Here is a 25,917-nt window from a genome sequence, read left to right as displayed (position 1 = left end):
GCGTCCAATCTATTAGCGAACGATTTGAATTTCACCCGCAAAAATACGGATAGTCCCGGTTAAATCCACACATTTCGGACCAAATGCTTACCTCTAACTTGCAGGCGGTTGTGTGAAGAAAATGTTCCACCATTTCACAAAGGTTGGGCCCAATTAATTGCCAAAGATACTTACAGAAGAACCGTTTTCTTTGGGACTACTCAAAAATGGAGGGAGACTACTTTGTGATAGGAATGTCTACCCTGTATTTATAAGGGGTGTCCTAAAGCGTGGAAATGACTAACGTACCGTCAAACTAATCTAATAGATACACACACATATATATAACCTAATATAAATCATTAACAAAATAAAATCAAAATCAAAATTATAACAAATCCATAATTTTAAATTTTTCACAAATCTGTTACTATTAGAGGGTTCATTTTCTTCTCTTCTATCCGCTTCATCGTCTCGATTCAAAAAAAAAATCCCCAAACCCATTACTTGGTTGAAAAAATGAGTAGTAATCATCAAAATGAGTTGAAAATAAAAGTTGCAGAGAGAAGTTTGGTTAGGAATTATGTGAAACAGTTTGTCGAACTAGCCGAACTCAGCTTTAATGTAGTCTTTTCTTTCAGAGAAAAGTTCTGTTACCTCGCAAAAAATTTTCCCAGCCAAACTTTTAGTTAGGTTATGTCGCAACTTTTTTTCCTAGCCGAACTTTTAGTTCGGTTACGTCGCAATTTTTTTCTCCTAACCGAACTTTTATCTGAAAACCTATATATTGAGTTCGATTACGTCGAATTTCTTTTTTCCCAGCCGAACATTTGGTTCAGTTACGTCGCAACTTTTTTTCCTAACCGGACTTTTCTCTGAAAGCAAAAACTCCATTAAAGCTGAGTTCGGCTACCTGTGTTTTCAGAACCATTAGCCGAACTACACTTGCAGATGAGTTCGGCTACCTGTTCTTCATATGTCCTAGCCGAACTCTATTTTCATGGTCGAAATCAGTTTATAAATTTTTCGTTTTTTCGAAAGATTTTGACAATCAAACAACATTAACTAAATTTGAAGTATATCTAAGTACCCGAAACCCTCATTTCGAAATCAACCAATCTTATAAAAGAAAAACAAAAAAAAAAAAAATCCCCTTCTTCTCAAAAGTTATTCTTTTAAAAACACCCAACTAATTAATCTACCCTCACTAATTAATCATTATACTAACACTAATTAATAATTATACTAACTAATTTAATTATCAAGGACAAATTTGGTATTAAAAAAAAACTTAAATAAAGGATGACTCATTATTACTCATAATATCCACCCCATAAAATGGAGAGTAGCCACCCACCGTTTTTGAGTAGTCCCCTATCCCCAATAAACAGTTCTTATAGAACTTGTGTACCCATCTGAGCTCGGAGCTCTTTCTTATCCAATCGACTCTAAAGTGGATTTAATTTCCTCCCAGGATATATCTAAGGTTAGGTCATTGCATTGGTCGTCGGTGGGTCTTCAAAGGATATTACATATCAATATGAGTATATATATATATAGGTGGAGCCCTGCATTGAGAGTCAAAAAAAAATAGTTGGAGGATTAAATCCATCACTTCCTTACGCGTTTTATTTATTTCTTTTTATTCATTTTTTATAACAAGCACAATTCTCTGTATAAAAACAGAGTTTTTCCGAGTGTTGTGGTTAACTGGAGCTTCTAGTTGATTCTGCCGTCACCATTTTATATATTTTTGATAATTTACTGGAATTTCAGGAAAAAAATATATAAAAGATATTTGTGGCTCGACAAAATCTTATAAATATTATGAAAATTCATAATTAAAATTCTAATTAATATTTTTGACTATAAATAAATGCTAACATTAAATTATGCAAATAAATCAATGAAACAAAATCGCAATTATACTATTCATCATGATTGAAATACCGACATTCAAATATGCATCATGATCGACCATAAATTAAAATTAAAAAACGAATGTCCAATGTCCAGTTACACTTATTTTAATTAAAATAATCCTAATTACAATTCCAAAAAAAAAAGAAAAATATTAAACTAATAGTAATTAAAATTTACAGTTCGGACATAAAATACAAAATCAAAATCAATGAAATTGTTGATATTCACTTGTTGGATAGAAAAATATTAAACTAATAGTAATTAAAATTTACAGTTCTAACATAAAATACAAAATCAAAATCAATAAAATGTTGATATTCACTTGTTGAAACGTGCTTCCACTTCCCCATAAAAATGATCCCGTTCAATAGCCGATATACAAAACCGTTAGTAGAAGATTGTGGGAGAGGTATTAAAGCATGATAGTAAGCCATTTTTATTGAAAAAGAAAACAAAAACATTAGATTGACATGGATTTTTCGATGTTATTTTTCTTATGTACATCAAAAAGAAAAATTATTTTCATTCCTAAAAATACTTCAGAGGATAAATATGGCTATTATGAATTTAAGAATATCAATTGATATTGTTTCCAAAAAATCGTATTCTATTTATGGAATTTCTAGGCTTGGTCAAGGTCTATGTAAAGCACTCGGACAAAGGCAAACTTTTATCGGTTGTTTTTTCCTTTTTTTTGTTTTATTGTTGTGTATTCTTTGTTGGTCTAATGTTTTGAAATTGATTTTTTTTTATCCTCGCAGCGTAGGATCAAACGATTGAAATATTTTTGAGGCGATGAGCTTATATCTTTCATACTTGGCTTTTTTTACGTGATTTACCAGACCAGAAATATCTAATTTTTCCCCCCAAATTCCTTTAGTTTAGGGTTTCAAAGGACCAAACGATTAGAATATCTTTCAGTCAAGAATGGAACAATAAAGTTGTTGTGCGAGTGCATAGAGGAGGTAATGAGCATCTTTTTCTCTTTTATCTTTGTTTATGGTTCCTATGAATTTATCCCTCTATGATTTTCTTCCTATAAATTTTATCCCTCCTACTTCACTTTTTGTTGTTGTGTGATCGTCCCGGATCAGAAAATAACAGACTAATGCAATACATGGACGTGGTAAGCAGTTTCATTTGTGTTTCATGCTTTCTTAAACTTATACATCAATACTTGTTTTTATGCATTCATTAGAGACCTAGCTAAACTAACATGAACCTGTTTCAAAATGGATAACAATAACAACAGAGACGTTAAACCCATTAGTTCAAATTTAATCAATCACGTAACTGCAAAACATCAATGCGCTTAGGAAAATCATCATATGTGCGAGGGTTTGTTACTGAGTGAACCCGTACTCTTTCTCACTCAGATCATATATGTCTCACTGTGACTAGCATTGAATTGGCCGACGGGTATAGGTTTGCATACAATGATATCTTCTTAATAATATTTTACTTTCTTATCAAGGGTGTTAATTTTTAACCAGAATATCTTGAATATTTTACTTCCTTATCAAAGGTGTTAATTTTTTAACTAGAATATCTTCAAAATCTATCCAAAATTAAAAATAAAATATAGAAACAGAATATGAAATACGTATAAGTTTGTTAATGTACATTCAAACCTAATTATCCTATATATATATATATATATGATATGATTAATATCAGTCCCCTGTCTCTGATTATCGTTATGGATTGCGTCTATACAGATATTCTGAAAGTAAATGTTTTTTTGGAACTCAAAAAATCAATAGGTCGTCAAAAAAAAAAAATCCTTTCAAGTTAATGATTTTGCTTATACTAACAATGCCAAAAGGTAAGGCGGTGCTTCATATTTGCAAATGGGAAGATATGTTTTCTATATAAAAAATCTACAAAAATATGTTCTCATTAAAGATGTAGGAAATTCAATTGCAAAAAATAAACAATCTTGGCATCATTTTACTGCTCTGATTAAATGGGTCAGAAATGGCTAAAAAATATTTTGTTGTTAATCGAATAAAATGATTTTGGTTAAAAGGAGTAAGGAAATCTGAAAACTTCGGAAATTAATCTCCTTCGGATGAGAAAAAGACGGTATTTTATGGAGTTTTGGTAGATGATGTCTTTATCAAAAGCTCCTTTTTGGATTACGGGAAAATACTTTGGTTTCTCTGAGATGGGATATTTATTTAACGTACTGATGGATGGAAGAAATCAAGTTGGACGGAGAGGAACATGTTTTTCCTAATGCAGGCATATTTGGTGTGCACATTTTCACAGTGTCTCAGACATCTTTTCCATAGTTCGATTTTTTAGAGATCATTAGTAAAAAAAGATCTGTTTTTTTTTTGACGATACAATAATTCATGCAATAACAAAATCCTCGAGTACAAGGACTGAAAATGTTAAAGCATTAGAGTCAGTAACTCCAGAAGAAGCAAGAGAAAAAGTGAAATCACAGGCATATTATTGGTGTAAGAATGTGGAAGCTCTGGAAAAACATTTCTTTAGACGATGTACAATCGAACCGGGGGGATTTTTTTGTAAATTAAAGCCCTAACGTGGACACTATTGGTTTTCTCTTTTTCTGCCGGGTTAGGTTTTTGGGATGTTCTCCTTCCTCTCTTATTTCGCTGTGCCAAAAGTTGAATTGGGGAGTCTTATTTGCATGACGTGGGGTGTTGTTTTCGCTTACTCCAAGTAAGCCTTTCAATATATTCTTACTTTTGCCGAGGGAAAAAGAATATATTCTTACTTTTGGCGAGGGAAAAAGCAAAAGAAAAGAAGGAAATAACCGTTTGCGGTGTATGGGTGTGATATTGGAAAGGAGAAACAAGAGGAGACGAAGAATACATCTCAGCTTGGATGCAGGTGAATATATACGTGTACTTGCACCGTGAATGAAATTACAAATTTTTTGGTTCCGGTTTCTTGCAGATGCATTTATGTAGAATCTTGGTTCATGCCGCAGGAAAATACTCGAGCAATTCAACTGAATATGTTAAACCAAAAGATCAGTAACCGCGGAAGAAGCAAAGTAAATCATTTGCCACGTATGGGTGTGACGTTGGAGAGAAAAACAAGCGAATAAGAAAAGTACATCTCAGCTGGGGCGGATGTGTATATATATGTGCACATAGTTGTGGATTTTGATTTAAAATTATTCAAATGCATTTTTGTGTCAATTGGATCTAGGAGGTGTGTTGTTATGAGTAATACCGAGCCATGGTTTGGGTACACAGGTTTATATGCATTGCTAAAATTTATATGTATATATCTCAATCAATTCATTCATTGATGGGAAAAATATAAACATGTCACTATAAAATATCAAAGAATTTTCTTGAGAGAGTTTTGAACACATAATAGAGGGTTTAATGCGCTAATGCGTGCCTATATGTGTGTGTGTTTGTGTAGGAAATTTGCGATCCATATCGAAGGTGACGCTGAAAAAATCACAAATGGATACAAAACTAGAGACAATAAACCGCATGAGACATGAAAATGTGATTGCAGAAGGAAGAAACAAAAGCTCTGATTTGGGTACAGGTTGAGTTCGTAAGCGTTGTTGAATTACATATATAATTTATGCAACTATTTGGAGTTTAGTTGTTGTTGAGGGTGAGTAGGAAAAAAATAGTCAATAGAGTTCATATTGATTGTTTCCTACCCCAAGAGTGCGTAAGAGAATAAGTTCAATAGACGAGATAGGTAATGGTACGAACGGTGTGATATAGAGCATGGATTGATCATCAAGAGCTCCTCGGGTACCTCGGTCTTCATTCAATATGCATTGGTTACTCTAGAATTTGCTTCCAATACACCAGTTTCAGTCGATCTTATTGGATTTCTGTGACAGCTTTTTACAAAAATTTAAAAAGACTGTTAAGATAATGATATATGCTGTGTTATATAGGATACAACTTCTATATCAAAAGATGATAGCTGAACAACACCTGGTTCGCAGACTATTCCTAGTGGCAAGTTATGGCTCAAAAATAATTCCACTATTCTTTGCATGATATTGGTGGAAGTCATTATTACATTAAACTCCGGTGACGTAAAGACTAGCTGCGAAAACAATATCACGCTTGATAGCATTCGAAGCTGTTTCCATTTTCTTGTAAAGTGCTGAATTGCCCATGATTGATGCTGCATTTTTGAATTCACGACATGTCTCATCCAAACGGACAATGGTTCTAACAATCAGGCCTTCAGGAACATCTGTAAGCTCACAGATATCTGCAAAAGGTGTACCCTGGCACACAATGAACAACCCTAGGTGAATGTAGGATACATTGAGCTGTTTAACAAGTTACCACTATGATAGGGTGTTAGATAAACAGCAATAATTTTAGTGCAAAATAAGTATATGAACCTTTGCCCACTCGTACACCACTTCAACAAGACCGAACTTGAGATTATCCCGTGCATATTCCTCGGAACTAATTGGTAGATTAAAATGTGCTTGTAGCTCCCCAAGTCTAATTGCCGTGACATACAATCTAAAACATATGAATTGAGATTCAGTGACAAAGATAAATCAAGACTGATATATGATCCTTTGAGCATATAGTGTATGAGAAGATAAAACGTCAAAGAAATTACCTATTCTTTGCCTCCGCCAACTTGGGAGTAAGAGACGGCTCAGAAGTGTTCTTTTGTTGAAATACAAGTGCAGACATAAGGGCCACAGCTTCTTCTGGTTCCAGTTCATCTAGCTGGTTCTCAAACAAACACTCAGTAGATATCAACTCTTCCCCAGAATTCATCTCACATGCTACACGGCCCTTAATCTGAACAACAAGGTCATCATCAATACAACCGACCTTCTTCAGCACATCAATCTGCAAACGAAAAGCCTTGATGTTAATGAATGAACTCATGAAAGTTATGTCATCATCCTCTCTAAGGTAAAATGTACACATAAAACATCTATTCAACACACACCACTAACGATGAGCAGATGTAAACAAGGATATCGACATGAAAACATTACCCTGCCCTGAAAGTCTGGCATCTGCTGGAGTGCTTCATCTGACAGTTGAAATTTCAGGTTGTTAACCTCCACCTTCTGCCTGTGTGACTCTTTTACTATAGCAAGGTGCTCTTCAAATTTTGAACATCCGTGACACTTGTTCATAGACATATTTAGCAATAGTCTATTCCATGCATGGTATGCTTCAACAGACTTCACGTCTTTCAGCTTCAAATCTGGAAGAAAAAAAAAATCACCGTAGAAGATTATCTGCTTGAGCATATAACTTAGGAGGTACAAGGACTGAAAACTACAGGGTGTCAAATCGAATTAAGCATGGTTACTCACCCACATTAAGCGGGGAAGGACCGTACCTTTTATGGGATCCAAGGCTTGAGGATATTTGTTTCCACTGGTTTTCGTCTCAGAAAGTTGTTGAACAGTTTTTGAGTATGCTGCATTACTGTCATCTTCAAGAAGCCCAACTTGATCAATCTTAATTTTGCAGTTACAAATGCTTAAGAACTCTTTGTGGTCAATTTCTAAAACTTGATAACTCATTCCAGCTGCACTACCACGGCGTGGTAATTCAATATTGATGGTCCCCTTTCCCTTCCGAGACTTTCCAACTGAGAAGTACTCATCATCCCGACCACGCTGCTTTTTAGGAGCAATAAAATAACCTTGTGGCAGATTATCATTTATTTTCTGTTGCAATTTATCACTAGCTGAAGGAGCGTGAGTTGATACTGGCAGATCAGGTCTCAGTACCAAAACAATGTATCGCTTATTTACATCGGAAAGTACTTTTACGACGACTCCAAGTAGGTGATCTTGGGCCTGTGACTGGCAAAGGATAAAAACTCGGTAAACATGGTACCTAGCTAATGTGGCTAAACATTAGAATGGCTACAAGATACTCTCTCCGTTTCTGGAAAAGTGTTACTTTCACTTTTTCAATTTGGCCTAATTTTAGGCTAATATGAAAAAGTGAAAGTAACACTTTTCCAGAAACAGAGGTACTATCTTATTAATGTATATTGAGAAATAATTAAAACAAGCACTCACTGATTGTAAATTGACGACCACTACTCTTCCAGGTGTAAGATAGCCTTGAGCAGTATTAGATTGCATGAGTGTCTCTAACACAAAATTTCTTTGTTCGTCAGCTTCCAAGAGCATCTCATAGTATTCCTCAATTGCAGGTTCGCCCTTTATACATCTGACACAACCAATACCTCAAAGTCAGATCTTACACTACAGTCCAAAATTCCCAATTAGAGCAGAAGTAACAAGATAAGTTGAATTTTGACTAGAGCCTTATCAACTTAAAAAATCAAAATCATTACTCAAGAACTCTCATTGAGATTGCGGTAAACTCTCAGTTCTTAGAAATTGAATTGGCAACTCTAAAATATGATGATAAACATGAGGGGAAAAGCTTACTCGACAGTTTTTGCAATCTGAGCAAGCTTTCGCATGAGAAGTTGCTGCTGTTCTGGAAGTTTCTTTTGAGCATGAAATTCGGCGAAGCTTCTCTTCAGCATGTCCTCTACCTGTTACAACGGTACTCGCTAAGATTGATATTTTGCATTAAGATAAGTTGGACTGTTGGGGTCTTAGATTCAGACAATTCTATTAATGGATCTCAGGCAGATAATATTTCATCCCTCACAAGTAGACTACATATAATAATACGTTTAGACGTATAAATTTGTTTCTGAAAGTAAAGAGTTTATACATAATCACTTAAAACACCTGTGAAACCCGCGAGTAATCAATTATCAACCATGCAACCTATCCCACTACTTTCCAGTAACTGTTACAAGTGAGTGTGATGGTGACATATTCTACCGCCACTTAAATAATCTTTATGTTAGCTTTATTTCACTATTTTCAAGATTAGCGATCAAATCAATTGCGTACAAGTATATAGAGAAGAAAATAAATGAGTCATGCTAGGCGTTACAAATTACCTTCAACTCTTCAACACGAAGTAGATGCAATATCATAGTGTAAGTCAATCGAAATTGAGATTCAAGCCTCGTGGCGCTTCCTACAATGACATGTTTCAAATCCCTCTCCTCAGGAATTTCATCCCGACACATAACTACAACCGTGCCAATCTTATCCAATCCTCTCCTACCCGCCCGGCCAGCCATTTGAGTGTATTCGCCAGGAAGCAACTGTCTGAACTCTTTCCCATCAAACTTTCTCAGAGCATCAAAAACAACCTGAACATAGCAGTTCCAAAACTTAGCAGCCATTTGAGTGTATTTGATAAAAGAAATATCATTAAGATAATTTCTAACCATACAAGTGTTTCAAGAAATTAGAAGACCTACTGTCCTAGCTGGAGCATTAACACCCATGGCAAATGTCTCAGTGGAAAACAGAACCTACATCACAAACACAAACAAGTATCAAACAAGCGATAACTGGTTATAAGGTAACAAACTCACCCCACGACTACAAAAACTTGAAAAACTGCAGCAGTAGTACTTAAGACGCGGGCTCGATTATTTATATTTTTTTAAATGTACTTAAATAGTTAAATTGTATGTATTCAAACTCCTGAGAAGATTACTACCAACTACGGATTGTTGAAGAAAGGGCATGGCTGTAGGAGGCAATCATAAACAACGGGCATCTTGACATTTTCCCTTCCAGGTTAGTGGCAGAAAGATATCTAAGAACCCAAGCTGTTTACAAGTATAAACGACGGGTGAAGTATTTCACAGATTTTCGATAATTATCGTGGAGCTTTTCTCTCCAATTGCACTGTAGTCTGTAGGCATTGTGAAGCTCGATTTTTTGAAACCCCTTGGTTTTATAGAGTTTATGGTAGAGAATCTAGAGATATTTCAAGGCAGATATTTCAAGACAAAAATTACCTTTATAACACCACGACAAAAGAGCATCTCAACGACCTCTTTAACAATAGGAAGCAGACCAGCATGATGAACACCAATCCCTCTACGCAGAAGGCTTTGGACTCTGACTACCTACAAAAAGTATGCTATATGAATATCTGACATTAAATTTCATTTAATTGGCGAGATAGGATAAGTAAAAAGGGAATAAAAGCAAGGAGGTGTAATCAGAAATTTAGAAGACCTGTGGAAGGCTCCTGTCAGATCCCTTTAGGCGTGAAAAGGCTTTGTCACAGAAAACACGAATTTCACTCTTTTCTGAACTATTTGTAAGATCAGTTGAAGTCAAATTATCAGCTGATTTATCACAACGGTTCTTTGAAAAGCAAAAAATAACCACCTGAAGTAAAAAAGCAAGGTAGATGTAAACAAGAATTAAATATTTAAATGGCTCAAATAAGAAGAATATTGCTGGATGGGATTCTGATGATTATGTTCCTTACAGGTAAAAGGGACTTCTTCAAGAGCTTGTTAATAAGCAACAGCCACAAAGAAGCTTCTGATCTCCTTGCTCCCCAATTGTTTTGGCTTGTCCCACCAGTCCCAGCATTTTTGTCAGGGTGCTTCTGTGGTTTACCATGATTGGCGTTTTCACGTTGTTGCCGAACCTGGGAACCCCCCTGGGATGCTTGAGACCCCGAATATGCTCCAGCACCACCTAGAGCTTTACTTGAATTTTTCTTATTGTAAACATCTTTAGCAGCTTTTAATCCCAGGGGTTGAAAAGTCTCATTCTCGCATATGCTATAGAGTTCCCCAGAGTAGAATAGGCAGTGCTCTAAAGGAACAGGCCTTTTTGTTGTTCTGTAACCATACACGAGAAAACCCAAAAGAACGTGCTAAGGCGGCATAAAAGATATGAACAAAACGAACAAGTACACAGGGCCTGGAAATAACTGAGGCAAGTAGATAAATGAACAAAAAAATTGTTTCAGTACTTCCCCAACTGCTTACCCAGTAACACGGATTTTCTTTTGCTTTGTACGACCAATCCAGTCAGCAAACTCTACAGTGTTTGGCACCTAGATTATTAAATGTTCAAACTGATAAGTCAGTATCTCAATGGAACCATAAAACACAAAAGGGACCATCATCACTATCCCAAGCCATTTTCATTTCGTGCATGTCTTTAGAGGAATAGAAGGTTTAGATACGAGGAGAATTTCTCGAGAGTTCCTGTGAGTCAACTCTCCAAGAATGGATCTTTAATAATCAAAGCACCATAATTAAGCACCTTTGCAAAATACCTATGTACAGTGCAGTTTCCTTTTATCACTTGATGCATATTATATTCTTACTGTACAGAATTTTTCATTAAGTAAATTTTGGACAGAAAGATCAGTTAGGAAGTTCATGGCAACTCAAAGATTGTATAGGGATATTTGTATGTGGGCAGAGAAGGGTGCTTTGTGGGTGTAGAAAGTGTCTGAAAAGTCTAGGCGACCCTGCTCTGCCAGAGGACGAAAGTACCTGCAAGCGCCCAAAACCCCTCATGGTCCAGCCTGGCCTGGCACAATTAAGTTTATCCAGCGGACACGGGCTTTGCCTGTATTTTTGTTGTCAGGCCCGATACCAGCCTGAAAACCTGTTATTTATGCCCCCTAAATTTGCACGTTCAAAACCTACTAGAATTATCAAGTATTCCCTAAAAATGATCTATAAGTTGCGAAGCTCATGTCAATCTCTCCGAAAAATCTGATAGCAATACCCATTTTACCAACTTCAGTGTATTCATGTATTTATTTGATGAAAAACTTAGTGTTAAAACTTAAAATCCACAACTCTCATTGCTCAACTAAAACATATTTGAGATAATTAGTTAATTATTTATCCGATGATTAGTTAATTATTTATCCGCAATGGGTACTATAAGCTGAACGTAAAGGTTCTGATCTTTCAAAATATTGGCCAATCCATTGACTATTTAATTCAACCATGTCAAACGACATATTCTTAAAATGTAATTGTAGTTAACAAGCCAAGTACTACATACCGTTGCTGATAGGAGAACAATATTAACATGCTTTGGAAGCATGATAATAACTTCTTCCCAGACAACACCTCTTTCAACGTCGTTGACATAGTGCACTTCATCAAATATAACCTATTTTTCCAAATATACAGCAAAAAGAAAAACTATATCACGTATCCTTCTGCACAGAATAGAGAATCTGGAAAAGTAAACAGGTTGGTGGGAGTGGGAGCGTTCTGATTTAGCGAAAAAATCACAGTGGAGTAGAGAAGACAAACCCATTCAATATCTCGGATAATGTCAGCACCTCTGTAAAGCATTGACCTTAAGATTTCAGTAGTCATGATTAAACAAGATGCCTCGGGCCTGATGCTTACATCCCCAGTGAGAAGGCCAACATCAAATTTTCCACTGAAATCCCTGTACTTCTGGTTACTGATAGTTTTTATTGGAGCAGTATACACAGCTCGCGTGCAATGCTACACCAAAAAACAAAATACGTATTTACTCAACCATCATAGAGTGTAAACAGATGAACGCGAACATGAGACAATTGCAGTAATCTACAGACACAATTATCAAAAGGGAACCAAAAAACATAAAGAACCGGAAAATGATGCTGCACACACAGTTTTGTTAGTGTCTAATGTGACCCTGAGAATCAAAAATGAGTCAAAATAAAATCATACTTTTGATGCCAAAGCAAATGCATACTCCGCAACAACAGTCTTCCCAGCGGATGTGTGAGCAGCTACAAAAACAGACTCCCCCTTTTCAAGATAATAGACGGCCTGCATATTTACCATGTAATATGAATTACTTTCATGGCAGATCAAGAGAGACTCACTCTCATTCGATACAACCATATATTGCAATGTAAGTACGATGAACAGTTACCTCCTTTTGAAATTTATCCAACTCAAAAGGAAAGTCAATGGCCATGTCAGGAACAAGTTCACTGAAACGCTCTGCAATCTGTTCGCTCCCTCCTTGAACAGCCCAAGCCTGCAGATAAAAATTAACTTCAAAACCATAACATTGGCTAAAATGTAGCAGGGAGGATTCAATTATTTAACTAAAATGTGAAGCAAATTTCTGAAGAGAAGTGAACTAACATGCCAAACTTTCTTACTGATAGAAAATAGCTACTGTATGCTGATAGTAACTCTTGTAAATTATTGACCAAAAATAGTGCAAAGGTATAGTGCAAAGATAACAGACAATTACCTCTCTCTGCTGATTTCCACCACTATCATTACTTTCATCTGACCTACATGTTGAACCTCCTGGATCAACTGATAGTAACTCATCCAAGACAGAAAATTCAGCAAGAAGTGCGCTATTGCTTGAATCAACTTCCTGCTCAACTGAAATTTCTCGAGCAGAACTTATAACATCTGACAAATGTTAAGAAATCAATAAACATCAGTAAAGCCTGGAACTTATATTAGTCAGAGTCTGTCATTCCTACTGCTGCAGCATAAGAAATTTAATGAGATATGAAGGGGCTTCAAAAGCAAAGTTGGATACTCCAAATTCTGTAGACCCATATACTCCAATGCCCCTTGAAGAATTAAACATCAGACGCAAAAGTATCTTGCATTACATACCTTCTTCATGTGATTCCTCAACGTCATCTTCCCAAGCCTTCTTAAATAAGTCATCGAAGTTCACAGACAACCTACTCTGAAGATGAAATAAATGCTCAAGAACATGAAATCCACCTCTGAGAGAAGGGGAATACAGAAAGACTTATAGAAACACATGTGTAATAAGAGCTGTGGTACCAACCAGATTTTCATCAGATTTTTTTACCGAACTTTTCTCCTGCGTGACTTTCCACGAGATAGGATAAGCCTACAAAGAAAACAAAATAAAATATGGCACCACGAGCACCAACTTAAAAAAAAAAAACCATCCTTCTGACAAGTATACATACATAAAATGATAGAGTCGATATATTCTTAAACTAAACGTAATATCATACCTTAAGGTCCCCGAGATCCAATCCCTGCTTAAAACCTGGAGGAGTAGTTTGTGCAGGACCACCTTTGAGAATTTCACTTAACCACTCACCACTTGAAACACCCTCCGGAAGTATTCTTCCAGAAGATTGAGACTCACTTAGACCACCTGGACGAAAAGGACGATTGCTGATACTACCCCGCACAAAATCCTTTGCAGGACCAGGCATACGAGGCGCAGCCCCGGAATCTTGAGCACCTTCCATTACTTCTAATATTGGTACCTGGAAACATTATGCATGGCAAGCCACCAAGTCAAATCAAAGAAGCAGCACATACAAATCCAATTCGAATATAACTACTGTAACAATAAGCATAATGATATCAACAATGTAAGATAATGTACCTCCACTGATTCTGGAATCCATATTCCTTTCTCGTTCTTTTGACGTCTATGCGGCAATTCCCATTTAGGAACTATAACAGTCCGTGGCAATGACGGCTCTAAAGGTATCTCCGCTTTATCAAACCAATCAAAATCCCATTGTCTTCCACACTTATCAGGCGCAAACTCTTTCGAATCTAATTTTGGTGTCAAATACTTGTCTTCTAAAAACTTGTTTATACTTTCTTGTGTTAGTGGTGCTAATGCTGGTGGCTAAGACACATAAACCTCAATTAGTGTCTTCGTTAGCTACTTCTTGAAAATTAGGGTTTAATCAACAAAAATCAAAATGTAGAGTAAGAAGAGAGTTGAGGATACTCACAAGGATAAGATCGGGAAGAGATTTGATAGGGTTAGAACGTTCAACTGGAGGAAGTGGTTCGAGTCTAAGATGTCCACTGTGCCCGGTTAATCCAATTCTGAAGGGGAACTCATTTCCTATTCGATCCATTTGCAACTACGTTTTCACTCTCGCTCGCTGTTACTGCTCTGCGTTGTTGTTCGTACCACTACAGTGGCGCCAAATTCTCTGTGTTTTTGGAAGCTAAACAAGAAAAAAAATCGCGGGATTTTGACAGAGTAGGGGAGAATCGGTGAAGAAGATGAAGTTGATTCCAACGGTTGCTTGCGTTGAACACACGAAATTTTGGTTTTGGGTATTAGTCGGTCCGAACCAAATTGTGTGCCCTAGCCAGGGGGAGCATGGGCCGGTATGGACCGGTTTTCACCTCAGCATCCAATCCAATTCACTACGGATTTCAAATTTGGCATCCACATCCAATCCACATCCAACGGATTTGCATCCAATGATTGCACGGATGAACGGATTGGGTGCGGATAATCCAATGGACTTGTGTTAGTTAAAATCTATAATGAAAAACTAAAGCCAATTTAGATGACTTCTTATAGAACCTACACATTTTATATATGTATATAAATATAGAAGTGTCGTGGACAACACTCCAAGCAAACACTATAAAAATTCCAAAACTATCCATATATTTTCTAAAAACTATATAAATATCCTTAATCTAACGGGTCTGGATGTCCAATGGATTTTCAAGGTTGTATCTGGGTCCAATCTGTAATCCTTTGGATTTCAAAAATCTCATCCGCGTCCAACCCATTAGCGAACGGTCCGTACATCCATCCAAACAAATACGGTTGGTCTCGGTTAAATCCGCAGATGACGGATAAAATGCTCACCCCTAGCCCTAGCGCAGAAATTGATTAAGGCAGGCCTTAAAGGGCAATTCCTATGGGAATTATACCTAACTGAAAATTTTAATCGGCCAAGTGAATGGGAGAATATTCGGCGAGCAAGAAATGATTATATCTAACTGAAGTTTTTAATCGGCCAAGTGGATGGGAAAATATTGGGCGAACAAGAAATGCACGGTTGTCGTTTTTCAAAAGTAAAAAATCGATAATATTTTTACCTGGCTAAATTGGGGTCTATAGCACTTAATTTGGGCCTATCAAATTTTCATTCCCACACCATTAAATTATTCTGGGCACCCAAACTTCTAAAAAATACTAATTTACCCCCACATTAATTCCTAAAACAATCTCATATAAATACTAATCCTTACCATTTTCAGTACAAAAAACATAAAAACCTAAAAAAAGTTTTTATTTTCATCATAATCTTTCCAAATTCTCAAAACCCTAATCAATTTTTTTTTATCCTTTCCTCCAAGATCTTCGATCCAACCAAGAAAAAGGTAAATCTCCATCAACACATTCTACGATTTGTATTTCTTGATTGATTTACATGTTTAAATCTTCAATTTTCGAAAATCAAAATCTCTGATTACATCCAGAGTCGGCTTATGTTGACATATCGAATACACTGATTCTGGGTTTTGGTTTCCGCCATGAAGAGCATGCACAGTAATCGATTTATATGATGATTAACATCAACCGATTTTAGGGTTAGAAACGAAATATGAAAATACATCACCAGAATCGGTTTATAAGTGCTTCAGAATAATCCGATTCTGGATACATTTTTTTCTTTTAATTATGCGATCCCATAATCGGGTTTTATGTGCCTGATAATTTACCGATTACGTTTGACTCTTCAGATTCCTTTTCATAATCGGATTTTATGTGCCTGATAATTTACCGATTATGTTTGACTCTTCAGATTCCTTTTCATAATCGGATTTTATATATATGTATCACATAAACCGAAAACTAATGTTTCACACGCCTGTATGTTTTTGTAGTCATAATCAGATCACATATGTTTGATCATGTACCGATTTTTAAATATATATTTTTTGGTTTTATGTAGATATGGACTTCTCACACCTAGCGTTTTACTCTCGAGGGCTCACGTTGGAGGACATCCTCAGGAAACCACAACGAGTGCCAGAGAGAAGCCTCTATAAGTTTGCCTATGGGCGTGAGACCCATCTTGAACAAGCCCTCGCATTGATTGACAAGCTTGCACTGGAGGAGATTTATGAGGTCGTGAGGTTCACTAGGATGAGGAGAAACTTGATTTCAGCTGAGAGGGAGCTCAATGCAGAAATGGAAGGTATGTGGGAACAAATGGCTCAAGCACAAGCTGCTGCTCCTGATGATGTTGATGTTGGTGTTGGCGCTCCTGCTGATGGTGGTGCTGCAAATGCTCCCGGTGGTGCTGCTGCTATTGATGTTGGTGCTCCTGCTCTTTAAGTTTTTACGTTTAATCTTTAGATATTAAAAGTTTAGGTTTATAAGACTTGTGGTTGTTTTAAGTTCTTAACACTCTTTTAAGGTTTGTATTTTGGATGATCTCTGTGTTGAACTTAATGCACTTGAAGTTTTAATTCTAATTATGTGTTGTTGCTCAATAATTCTAGCCTGACATGCAAACAATCGGGCTACTCGATATGTCAACATAAAATAATTATGCAAGCTATTTTTCATGTATGTTTTTCAAGCCAGAATCGGGTCACATATGAATATATATAAACCGATTAGTTTCAGTGAAAATTCAATTGTTTTACATGTCTTTACCGGTTTATGTTGGTCACACAAAATACTGATTCCTGGTGGCATTAAAACATAATCGGGCTACTCGATATGTCAACATAAACCGATTATGCAACCTATTTTTCCTGTATGTTTTTCAAGCTAGAATCGGGTCACATATGAATATATATAAACCGATTAATTTCGGTGAAAATTCAATTTTTTTACATGTCTTTATCGGTTTATGTTGGTCACACAAAAGACCGATTCCTGGTGGCATTAAAACACAGTCGGGTTATACATACCTTCTAGAAGACCGATTATGCCAAATTATTTCACGTTTTTCAAAAAAAAATAGTCGTTAGGAACTTTCTCCATAAATAGAGACCTCACCCTTGGATCCCATTTGCCCCAAAATTGATCATTTTATTCCCTCTCACTCCATATACTCCACAACTACTCATTTCAAACCTCAACATACAAGAAATGGCATCATTTGATTCAAACGAAGATTTGGCAATCACCAACACATGGTACGCGGAAACTCGAGTTAGACATCAGTCCTCCGTAAGGGTGTGTTCCGTAACCTTTTGGGCTAGGGTACACAACAAATTTAGCCAAGAATTTGGAAATCCTAATGGAAGAAGTGTTCAACAAGTCCATGATAGGCACCTAGTCATCGAAAATGCGATACTTTCTTATTTATCTATCCAACCTCATATTTTTAATACTCACCCCTTCAACTTGTCCATTGAACAATTTGTAAGTATTTTTGTGGTTTGTTTTACGTAACCAATGTTGTTTTATCTTCCAATGAAACATCACTAACAAATGTAAGTTTGCTTTTGTGTTTTTGTAGCACGAAGTCGTGAAAGCGCGCTACTTGGAGGAAAAGTGGGAAGCATTCGCATTCGATGCAAGCTATCACTTCTTGGTAGAAAAAATATCGGAGGATGACCCGGACCTCATGGATCGTGTATCGTCTTCGGAGGAAGATTGATGGTTTTAGAATTTTTGTATAGGTTTTGTGGGTAGATCTCTATGTAAACCCTCACGAGACTATAACTCGTCCACTAGGGTTGTGTAGGGGTTTAAAGGCTTGATGCATGTGCTAAATGCATCCTACAATAATAATGGAATGAATGAAAAAAAAAAAAATCGTATGAAAGGAAACAATCGGTTTATATATGTAATATGTAAAACCTGATTATGAAAATCGGATTATACATATGGCAACGTGAACCGATTATATATGTCCTCTGTTAATTTGGAAACACCAATCCAGAATCGTTTTACATTTGCATGAACGTATACCGATTCTGAGTACTATTTACGAAAAAAATCTAAATGTTTGATGTTTTGAAGAACTCTCTAACATTAGTTAATCTCACATTCAAAACATAATTAACCTCTAATATGATTAATTAATGCTAATTAATCAGGGATAAAATAGGTACTTGGGTAATTATTTTGATAAGGGGTGGTGTGAAGGTTATTTCTAATGACCTTTTTTGTCATCTAGCTATAAAATCAAATTACGTGTTATAGGCCCCAATTTAGCCAGGTATTTTTATCACTATAAATTATCGTCATCTACGAACACTCAACTTACATCAAAATACACTTCTCTTGAATTTTCTCTATTAATTTATTTCAAATTTTTAGTTTAGTGTTTTATACTATATATTTGTTAAGCAAAATGTTTAATAGGTTATTACACTCTTTTGTGATGTAAAACTTGAAGTTATTGTGGAAGTTTTAAAATGGTTGAAAATAGTAAAAGGGAAATGCAAAATTTAGAAGTGGCTCTAAGAAAATGTTTCGTAAAACGGCTAATAAAAGCTCAAGTTTTGAAAGTTAACAGCCGAAATTTTAAAAACAAAGAAGACATTGTTCACAAACGCGTTGAATGAAAGATATGCCAAATGAAGATAACCAAGAGGTCAAAGATTGTATTGGGTTATAAATTGAAGTTGTTAAGTTCTTATTAATGTCTAAATTCATATATTGTAAGAGAAGTGGCAGTAATATTAATTAATAAAAATATTTAAACCTTAAATTAGAATCCTATTTTATTACGTGATACTTATTACACTTAGACTTGCATATAAACTAACCTGATTTCATAACGACAACAATAACGTCAAACTACATTAAATCCAACGACATTAGCCTTATAGGGTTGAAAACGCTTAAACTCTTTTCCGTTTTCTTCAATAAATTGGGCTTGAGCTATGGCTTTCTAGAAAACAAATAACCAACAAGTTATTTATTATGATTTCAATTAAAATATGATTCAGTTTGCTCGATAAGGACAAATGTAAGATACTCACCAATAAATCGTTGGACAATCCAAAATTATAACGGTAAACCATCCAGAAGACTTCGGTATACCGTTTGAAATCCTTATCGATCGATGACAAACTTATTTTTAGGATCTTATTGTTTGTTATATATTCATTTCGCTACAAACCTTTGCAACACTCTTTCCCATAAATTTTCACTGGTCATTTTTCTCGATACGATATGGATCTGACATCGAATAAGCGTAACATCTTCTTCCATGATAAAGACAGTTAGATCCCTTCTGGTGCAGTACATATGTGATTGAGATGGACCATCTTTAAGGATGCTGAAACAAGCTTCGTAAAGAAAAGGTTTGTCATGAGTTTCCTACAAATTATTCGTAGATGTTTGGATCACTTCAGCTTCAGTTACCCGATCAAGGAACAGCGTGACTACGCGATTAATTGATTGAAAAAACGATCATACAAACCTATGGCATCTCGGTTTCCAGAGTTCCCTATTTTCTGACACGAACATTGTGAAAATGTTCTTCCATAAACACATGCCTGATATGTTTAGATCGCGTATAACATTTTATACGATATGAAAAACGTATGCTTTGCATATAGCCGAACCCTCTTCTTCAATAAATTTGGGAGCACGAATTCTAGCATGCACTTTTTAGTAGATTAAGACATTAATAGTTTCATAAAGAAAGATTAAAATGTGAATTAGGAGATGGAAAGTGTTTAATTTATAGGGTAATAAAATATAGTCGTTGAAATGTATCAGTTGGCGGACACCGAAAAAACTCGCGGCTTTATCTAGACCACCCCACGTGAATTACCTACGATTATAAAATAACAACATTTTTTTTCTTATAAGTACAACACTAATTTTGATTCTCAACCCAACCAATAGAAATTATTCTCACCCAACAACATCCACCATGTTTTCTAAAATAAAATCAAAGAAAATATTATGTGTGGAAGAAAAAGAGGTTTGTCCATTATGTTTCATGGATAACCACAGTCAGATGCAATGCCTTTGGATATATTCAAAGTTTTCATAGGAAGGTTGTTCACGCACCATAATGGTGATTGAATCACAGTTAACAAAGATGGTATTTGCAATGTCAATAACGCAACTGTCCAGAGGAACCACATATGCTAGATGATGCTATGAAGGTTAAAGAAGAATAAAAAAAGTTTGCAACGTTGTGCCAAAACTTTAAACTTATAGCCAAATTGAAGAAGAAGTATTACACTGCGAGCACTATCGAGATCGAGATCACGAATACAAAAATTATCCACAGAGAATCGGTGGATGCTCAAATCCCAGTTGCAGGACTTTTATGCATTTTTACACTTCTACCGAAGAATGCACACACGGAAGCACTTCTGAAAATGTCTTAGGTGTTTCTTAGTAGAGTTGACTGATTTAAAGTGTAAAAACAAATTGATTCACCGTCATTTTATGTTTTTTTTTTTAATGTTATAGTTTGGTGTTATGTTGTGTTATATTTGTCTAATCAATAAAAGTTTTTTATAACTTGCAACTATTACATTGTCATAATTTTTAAACCTTTCTTATAATAAAAACATATTGCATTGGATTAAACCAACTATTTTATATTAAAGCAACTATTACATGGTCGTCAATTGACATCTTCATTTAATAGCCAAGTGGTGGAACTTCTAGGATGCTGAAGGGGTTGAATTTGTTAAGCTCTCAAAGAATGTTGAAACAAGCTTGGAAGGCGAAAGGTCTACCATGAGATACCGCCCACATCGCTAGTTTCTTGGTTCCACTTCATAAATAGCTTCATCGTTCAGTTTATTTTGGTGATTGTGCACTAGTATACCTAGGAATTCTGATATTTTCCGACTAGTTACATTAAAACAATGTGACAATCCTTCAGCCTCACGATCAAACCGGTTCCTTGTTTTTGCGATAAACATTCTAAAAAAAATCTCCCGAAAAAGAAGTCTCGACGCGGATTTATTCTCATAGATATTATCGTTTGTTTGATGAACAAAGACTTTACAAATAGCTAAATATTCTTCCAGAGTGTATTTTACACCACAAAATTAAGGAGTCACTCTTGGAGGCATTTCTGGGTGATGTTTGAGAGATATTTAGAGGTGAAGGTGTGAATTTTAGGTTGAAGTGAGTAGTATTTATAGAAAATTTCAAAGAGAGACGTTGGATGGTTATATTTGGAGGGGATGTAGTCGTTGGCGCTTGAAGTTTGCCCGCTGATGGACTTAGTTGGACCGCCCACAGATTTGCTTAGTCCGTGCGGTGTACGGTTTAAGTTTACCCGCACGTGGATTTTCTTGGTCCGCGAGGTTTTAATTTAGACGCGCGGTGCTTGTTCACCCGTAGCGAACAAACCAATAAAATTGTTCATTTTCCCACTCGTTTTTTATGTTTGTTGAGTCCACATTTGGAGCAAAATGAACAAATCAAAGATTTGTTCATTCCATAAGAATTATCCTAACGGAAGCACTATGGTACTTGAACTGCTATTTTTAGACTCCTGATGTGGGTACTCCATGATAGGACCCTGATATTAATCACACAAGACCCTAATACTAACACATACCATGGTAACAATTGATCCATTGATTGGAGATCAACCACCTCAATAAGCATAGCTTACTTAAATTATTTTCATTAATTTTTTTGGATGATTAAAACCCTAAAACAAATTATGTATTTATATAGAACATAACTTAAAAAGCAAGTAACCTATTTCCCAAAATAACTAAACTCTCTTAATTAGTTTTGGTTTCCCAACATTCCCAACCCCTTGAGACACAACTTAACCTCAAGTTGGATTATAAGCTAAAGTAAAATAGTGATAAAACATAAAGTCATATAATATATCTAGCCTAATAAAAATGGAATCAGTGCTCCAACATTCCCAGCCCCTTGAAATGTCGTTATAATTATTCATGGAGACATCATCATGTAATATAAATACTAGCCAAGGTGGCTTCCATATCCTTATCGCAGTGGTTGTCTATGGATCTTGGAGAGATTTTTTAGCTTTCAACGTTGATTTTTCATTAATGACATTCTTTATCCTATTACCTTCATTAATTAAATCCAAAAGTTCAAACCTATTTTCCATCTTGTTATTCAGTCCACACGACATCTTATTCAATTTTTCATATTGCTCATTTTCTATTGATAGTTGTGTATGCAAATAGTAGATGTCATCTAGCCCTTCCAGATACTCATTGCAACCATAAATAAAAAAATATTTCACCATAACAACGATTGAATGGTCTGTACATGTAGGTGGTATCCAGCTCCCAAACTTCTTCCAATTGATTCTGTCTTTATTGAGAATATGAACATTAGACAAGATAACAATTTTGTGATCCCTTGATTTGGAAGTAGTCCATTTATTGTGGCCTTTGAATGACACTCCAGGTTGTTTCCTTGTCTGTGTGTCATGGCTTAGAATTTCTCCATTGTTTCTAGCACTAACAAGATATTTACCGTCAATAGTAAAATAAAATAATTTGACGGACTTACCCGTAATGTTTTCTCCACCATAATTCAATGACATAACTACGTACTTCTCACGATCAAACGGTACTTGGGAATAATCATAAGGAAGATAAAAACAATCATCACTGTTATGTTTGTCGTAAAGTGCAACCTTGTAGTTAGCTAGTTGTTTGTAACCCATATCAGCGATTGTGGATTGACGTTTTTTGTTGAAGTCTTCCACAATCGTCCTTTTAACTCCTTTAGTTTGATAAGTCACACCATCAAGTAAGGCATAAATTTCTTTATCAATACTAGTGGTAATTGACTTATCTTCTTGAGTTGAATTTGTAGAAGATATTTCACCATGTCTGTTATCATTTTCATCATATGGATGATCTGAATTGATGGAGTTCGAAGGAGATATTGATATAATAGTATTTTCCTCCTCGGCTAATAGTTCTTCTAGTGGAGCTAGTAACACAGCAAGTTCAGCTTGGATTTCTCTAACTGAATGTAAATAATCCTCTAACGCAACATCTAAGCGCGACTGGCATGTAATAATTACATCCACACATGGCCAATTTAAATTGATGTGGTTCGGAGGAATTGTTGATGTAATAATTCTTCCTTCTCAGCCATCTGCTTGGCGTCTTTCTCCGTAGTATGTCTTCTCAGCAATTTGCAAATACCCTGTTGCATGTCGAAATAGTTTCCAGTTGATTCCAACTTCTCTGCCATAGTCCTTTCTGTTTGAGCGAATTTGGAAAGTGTGTTGCACGGACTGATATGTTTGCGAGATTCGGATGCAGAACGAAATGTAAGAGAATTGTGGCCATGTAAGTTCTTCTATAGAATGTTGCATCCATCGATACCAAAGGATTGCATCACTACTGATATTGGAAGCAACCAATGATACTTTTTCAACATCAGTGACTCCATGGAAACCAAAGTCTTATTCCACCTTAGAAATCCAGCCTTTGGTATCATCTTCGTCAAAGGTAGGGGACCTCAAATTTTCCTCTCAGAATATGGATTCAAATTTTTTAATAAAAGTTATGAGATCCGCATGCATATGTGCTAGCAACGTATCGAATTGTGTATTCGATCTCATCGTCAAAATCCAAGATATAGCATGTCAGAGCATTGCTCGGTTGAACCCACTAGCGTTGGTATGTCAAGTTAATTGTCAATTTTAGTTGCCAAAATGCATTCTTGATTTAGTATACTATAGATAGTTTCAGACTAGATTAGGTCTAAGAAGAGCTTTTCTTGAAGGATGGAGACTGAAGATTACAAGAAGACATCAACAAGGACTTCATCAACAAAGGTATGTGGTGATTGATTTCATTTGGATTATTGTTCAATTTTACCTTTCTAATCTATCGAAACAAATGCTCACTCTATGGAACAATTCCTACGACGGTTAATATACATTTATGTGTATATACTTGAGGTTATTTGAGCTACGACTTTTGTGACAATAACCTTTATCCTTGGAAAGGTTCTCATGTTAAAGTGAATGAGCTTACGAATTCAACGAGCCAAGAATCACTCAATTCCGAGTTATGAGTGATTTATTAAAGTAACAATTATAAGTGTTGTTGTAATTATTACAGTTCGTTAGTAGGAAACAATCCATGGATTATTTGTAACGGTTCACGGACTTGGGCCCAATTACGTGACTAAAAGACATTTTTGGTCAAGTTGGTGATGTTTCCTTATCTAGGCAAGATGGCTATTAATCCAAACATATTTGATATCCATATTCAAGTGTTTGTGATAACTTTTAATTCTTGTCTAAGTTAAAATGTGATTTATTCACATAAATACAATATTTTCTAATTAATTATTTATTTATTTATTTTTGCAAGAGTTTGTAACTTAGGGAAGACTCCCAAAATTAGGAGAATCTTGAAAAGGGAAAATAGCTTTGCTTTGCTTTTAAGCTACCTTTCACTATAAATAAAGGGTTTGTGAGTGCTACACGTTTTTCATCCCCTTTGGAAAATTGGTGTAAGCTCATAAGGTTGTTTTCCATGTCTTAAGTTCTTCGTGAACACTAGTGAGATAAAAGTCTTTGTATTGGGGATCACAACGCCGAGTTGGATTAATCTTTGTGATTGATTATACAACTTGTAATCTAGGTATTTCACCTCTTGTATATTATAAGGATTTCTCTTCTGATATAAAACCATTCAAGAGTTGTTGATCATAAACCCTAGGTTTTGATAGATTTCAGTTTCCGATCGTATACCAACACTTGTTAGTCGAAATCAGAAACTAGAAAGAAAAATTCGATTAAGGTATCTCTTAAAAATCCTTAAGAAGATTTAAACAAGATATCTCTAGATTTATTCTAGTTGTTCTTGTTGTAGAATTATTAGGGTTTTCTTAACTTGGAAATTGATCTTTGGAATCGCCCAAGTTTAGTTATGAAAATCAGGTTCACGAACTCCTTGTGTGTACGTATACTGATTGTAAGTTAAAACCCCATTCTACAAGTTTGTTTCGGTATCTCTACTTTTATTAGTTGTTTGAAACAAACACAAGATTTCCAAAACCTTGATTTAAATCTAAAGGAAAATCGATTCGGTGTTTTGTGAAAACAAAAGATCGAAAAATATCAATTGTGTTGTTGTATCTTCTAAAGAGAGCCTTGGGTTCTGCTAGAATATTTACGAGAAGAATTCCTAAAGACAATCGGTTTTGTGCTAGGAGTTTATAAGTGTTGAAGCAGGTATTACATCTAGTCCAAATAGGTAGTAGGAAATTGGTGTAACAACTTTTAATCAGTGTGTGTTTATTCTGGACTAGGTCCCGGGGTTTTTCTGCATTTGCGGTTTCTTCGTTGACAAAACTTCTGGTATCTGTGTTATTTCTTTTCCGCATTGTATTTGTTTATATAATTGAAATATCACAGGTTGTGCGTAAGTTCAATTAATTGGGAATCCAACCTTTGGTTGTTGATTAAATTG

At 35.6% G+C, this 25,917-nt stretch overlaps 1 protein-coding gene across 1 annotated transcript; it reads right to left on the bottom strand.

The window, feature by feature from the left end:
* Window positions 1–5,671: 5,671 nt before the first annotated feature.
* LOC113321942 (DExH-box ATP-dependent RNA helicase DExH11-like) lies at window positions 5,672–14,836 on the bottom strand. The gene is made up of 23 exons (XM_026569920.1): window positions 14,508–14,836; window positions 14,147–14,398; window positions 13,764–14,024; window positions 13,568–13,633; window positions 13,387–13,462; window positions 13,004–13,173; window positions 12,674–12,781; window positions 12,466–12,567; window positions 12,055–12,255; window positions 11,798–11,908; window positions 10,759–10,826; window positions 10,248–10,608; window positions 9,989–10,144; window positions 9,766–9,876; window positions 9,217–9,270; window positions 8,848–9,105; window positions 8,318–8,427; window positions 7,940–8,093; window positions 7,246–7,717; window positions 6,893–7,107; window positions 6,502–6,740; window positions 6,272–6,398; window positions 5,672–6,151 (listed from the first exon to the last, which is right to left on the bottom strand). Exons 1-23 carry the CDS (start codon window positions 14,634–14,636, stop codon window positions 5,939–5,941), a joined length of 4,014 nt encoding a protein of 1,337 aa, XP_026425705.1. The 5' UTR covers window positions 14,637–14,836; the 3' UTR covers window positions 5,672–5,938.
* Window positions 14,837–25,917: the final 11,081 nt, after the last annotated feature.

Source organism: Papaver somniferum, chromosome 11 (assembly GCF_003573695.1).
Source record: "Papaver somniferum cultivar HN1 chromosome 11, ASM357369v1, whole genome shotgun sequence".
NCBI lineage: Eukaryota > Viridiplantae > Streptophyta > Magnoliopsida > Ranunculales > Papaveraceae > Papaver > Papaver somniferum.
Note: the sequence above shows the minus strand (reverse complement) of the source record. Positions and strands in the feature narration are given on the sequence as shown.

Bases quoted from the DNA above. Each gene is read 5' to 3' on its own strand.
- LOC113321942 (XM_026569920.1), bottom strand. From the start codon at position 14,636: ATGGATCGAATAGGAAATGAGTTCCCCTTCAGAATTGGATTAACCGGG. The intron at 14,025-14,146 runs GTACATTATCTT...TAATGTTTCCAG, and splicing joins GGATTCCAGAATCAGTGGAG to GTACCAATATTAGAAGTAAT. The intron at 12,568-12,673 runs GTAACTGTTCAT...GTAAATATGCAG, and splicing joins TGGATAAATTTCAAAAGGAG to GCCGTCTATTATCTTGAAAA.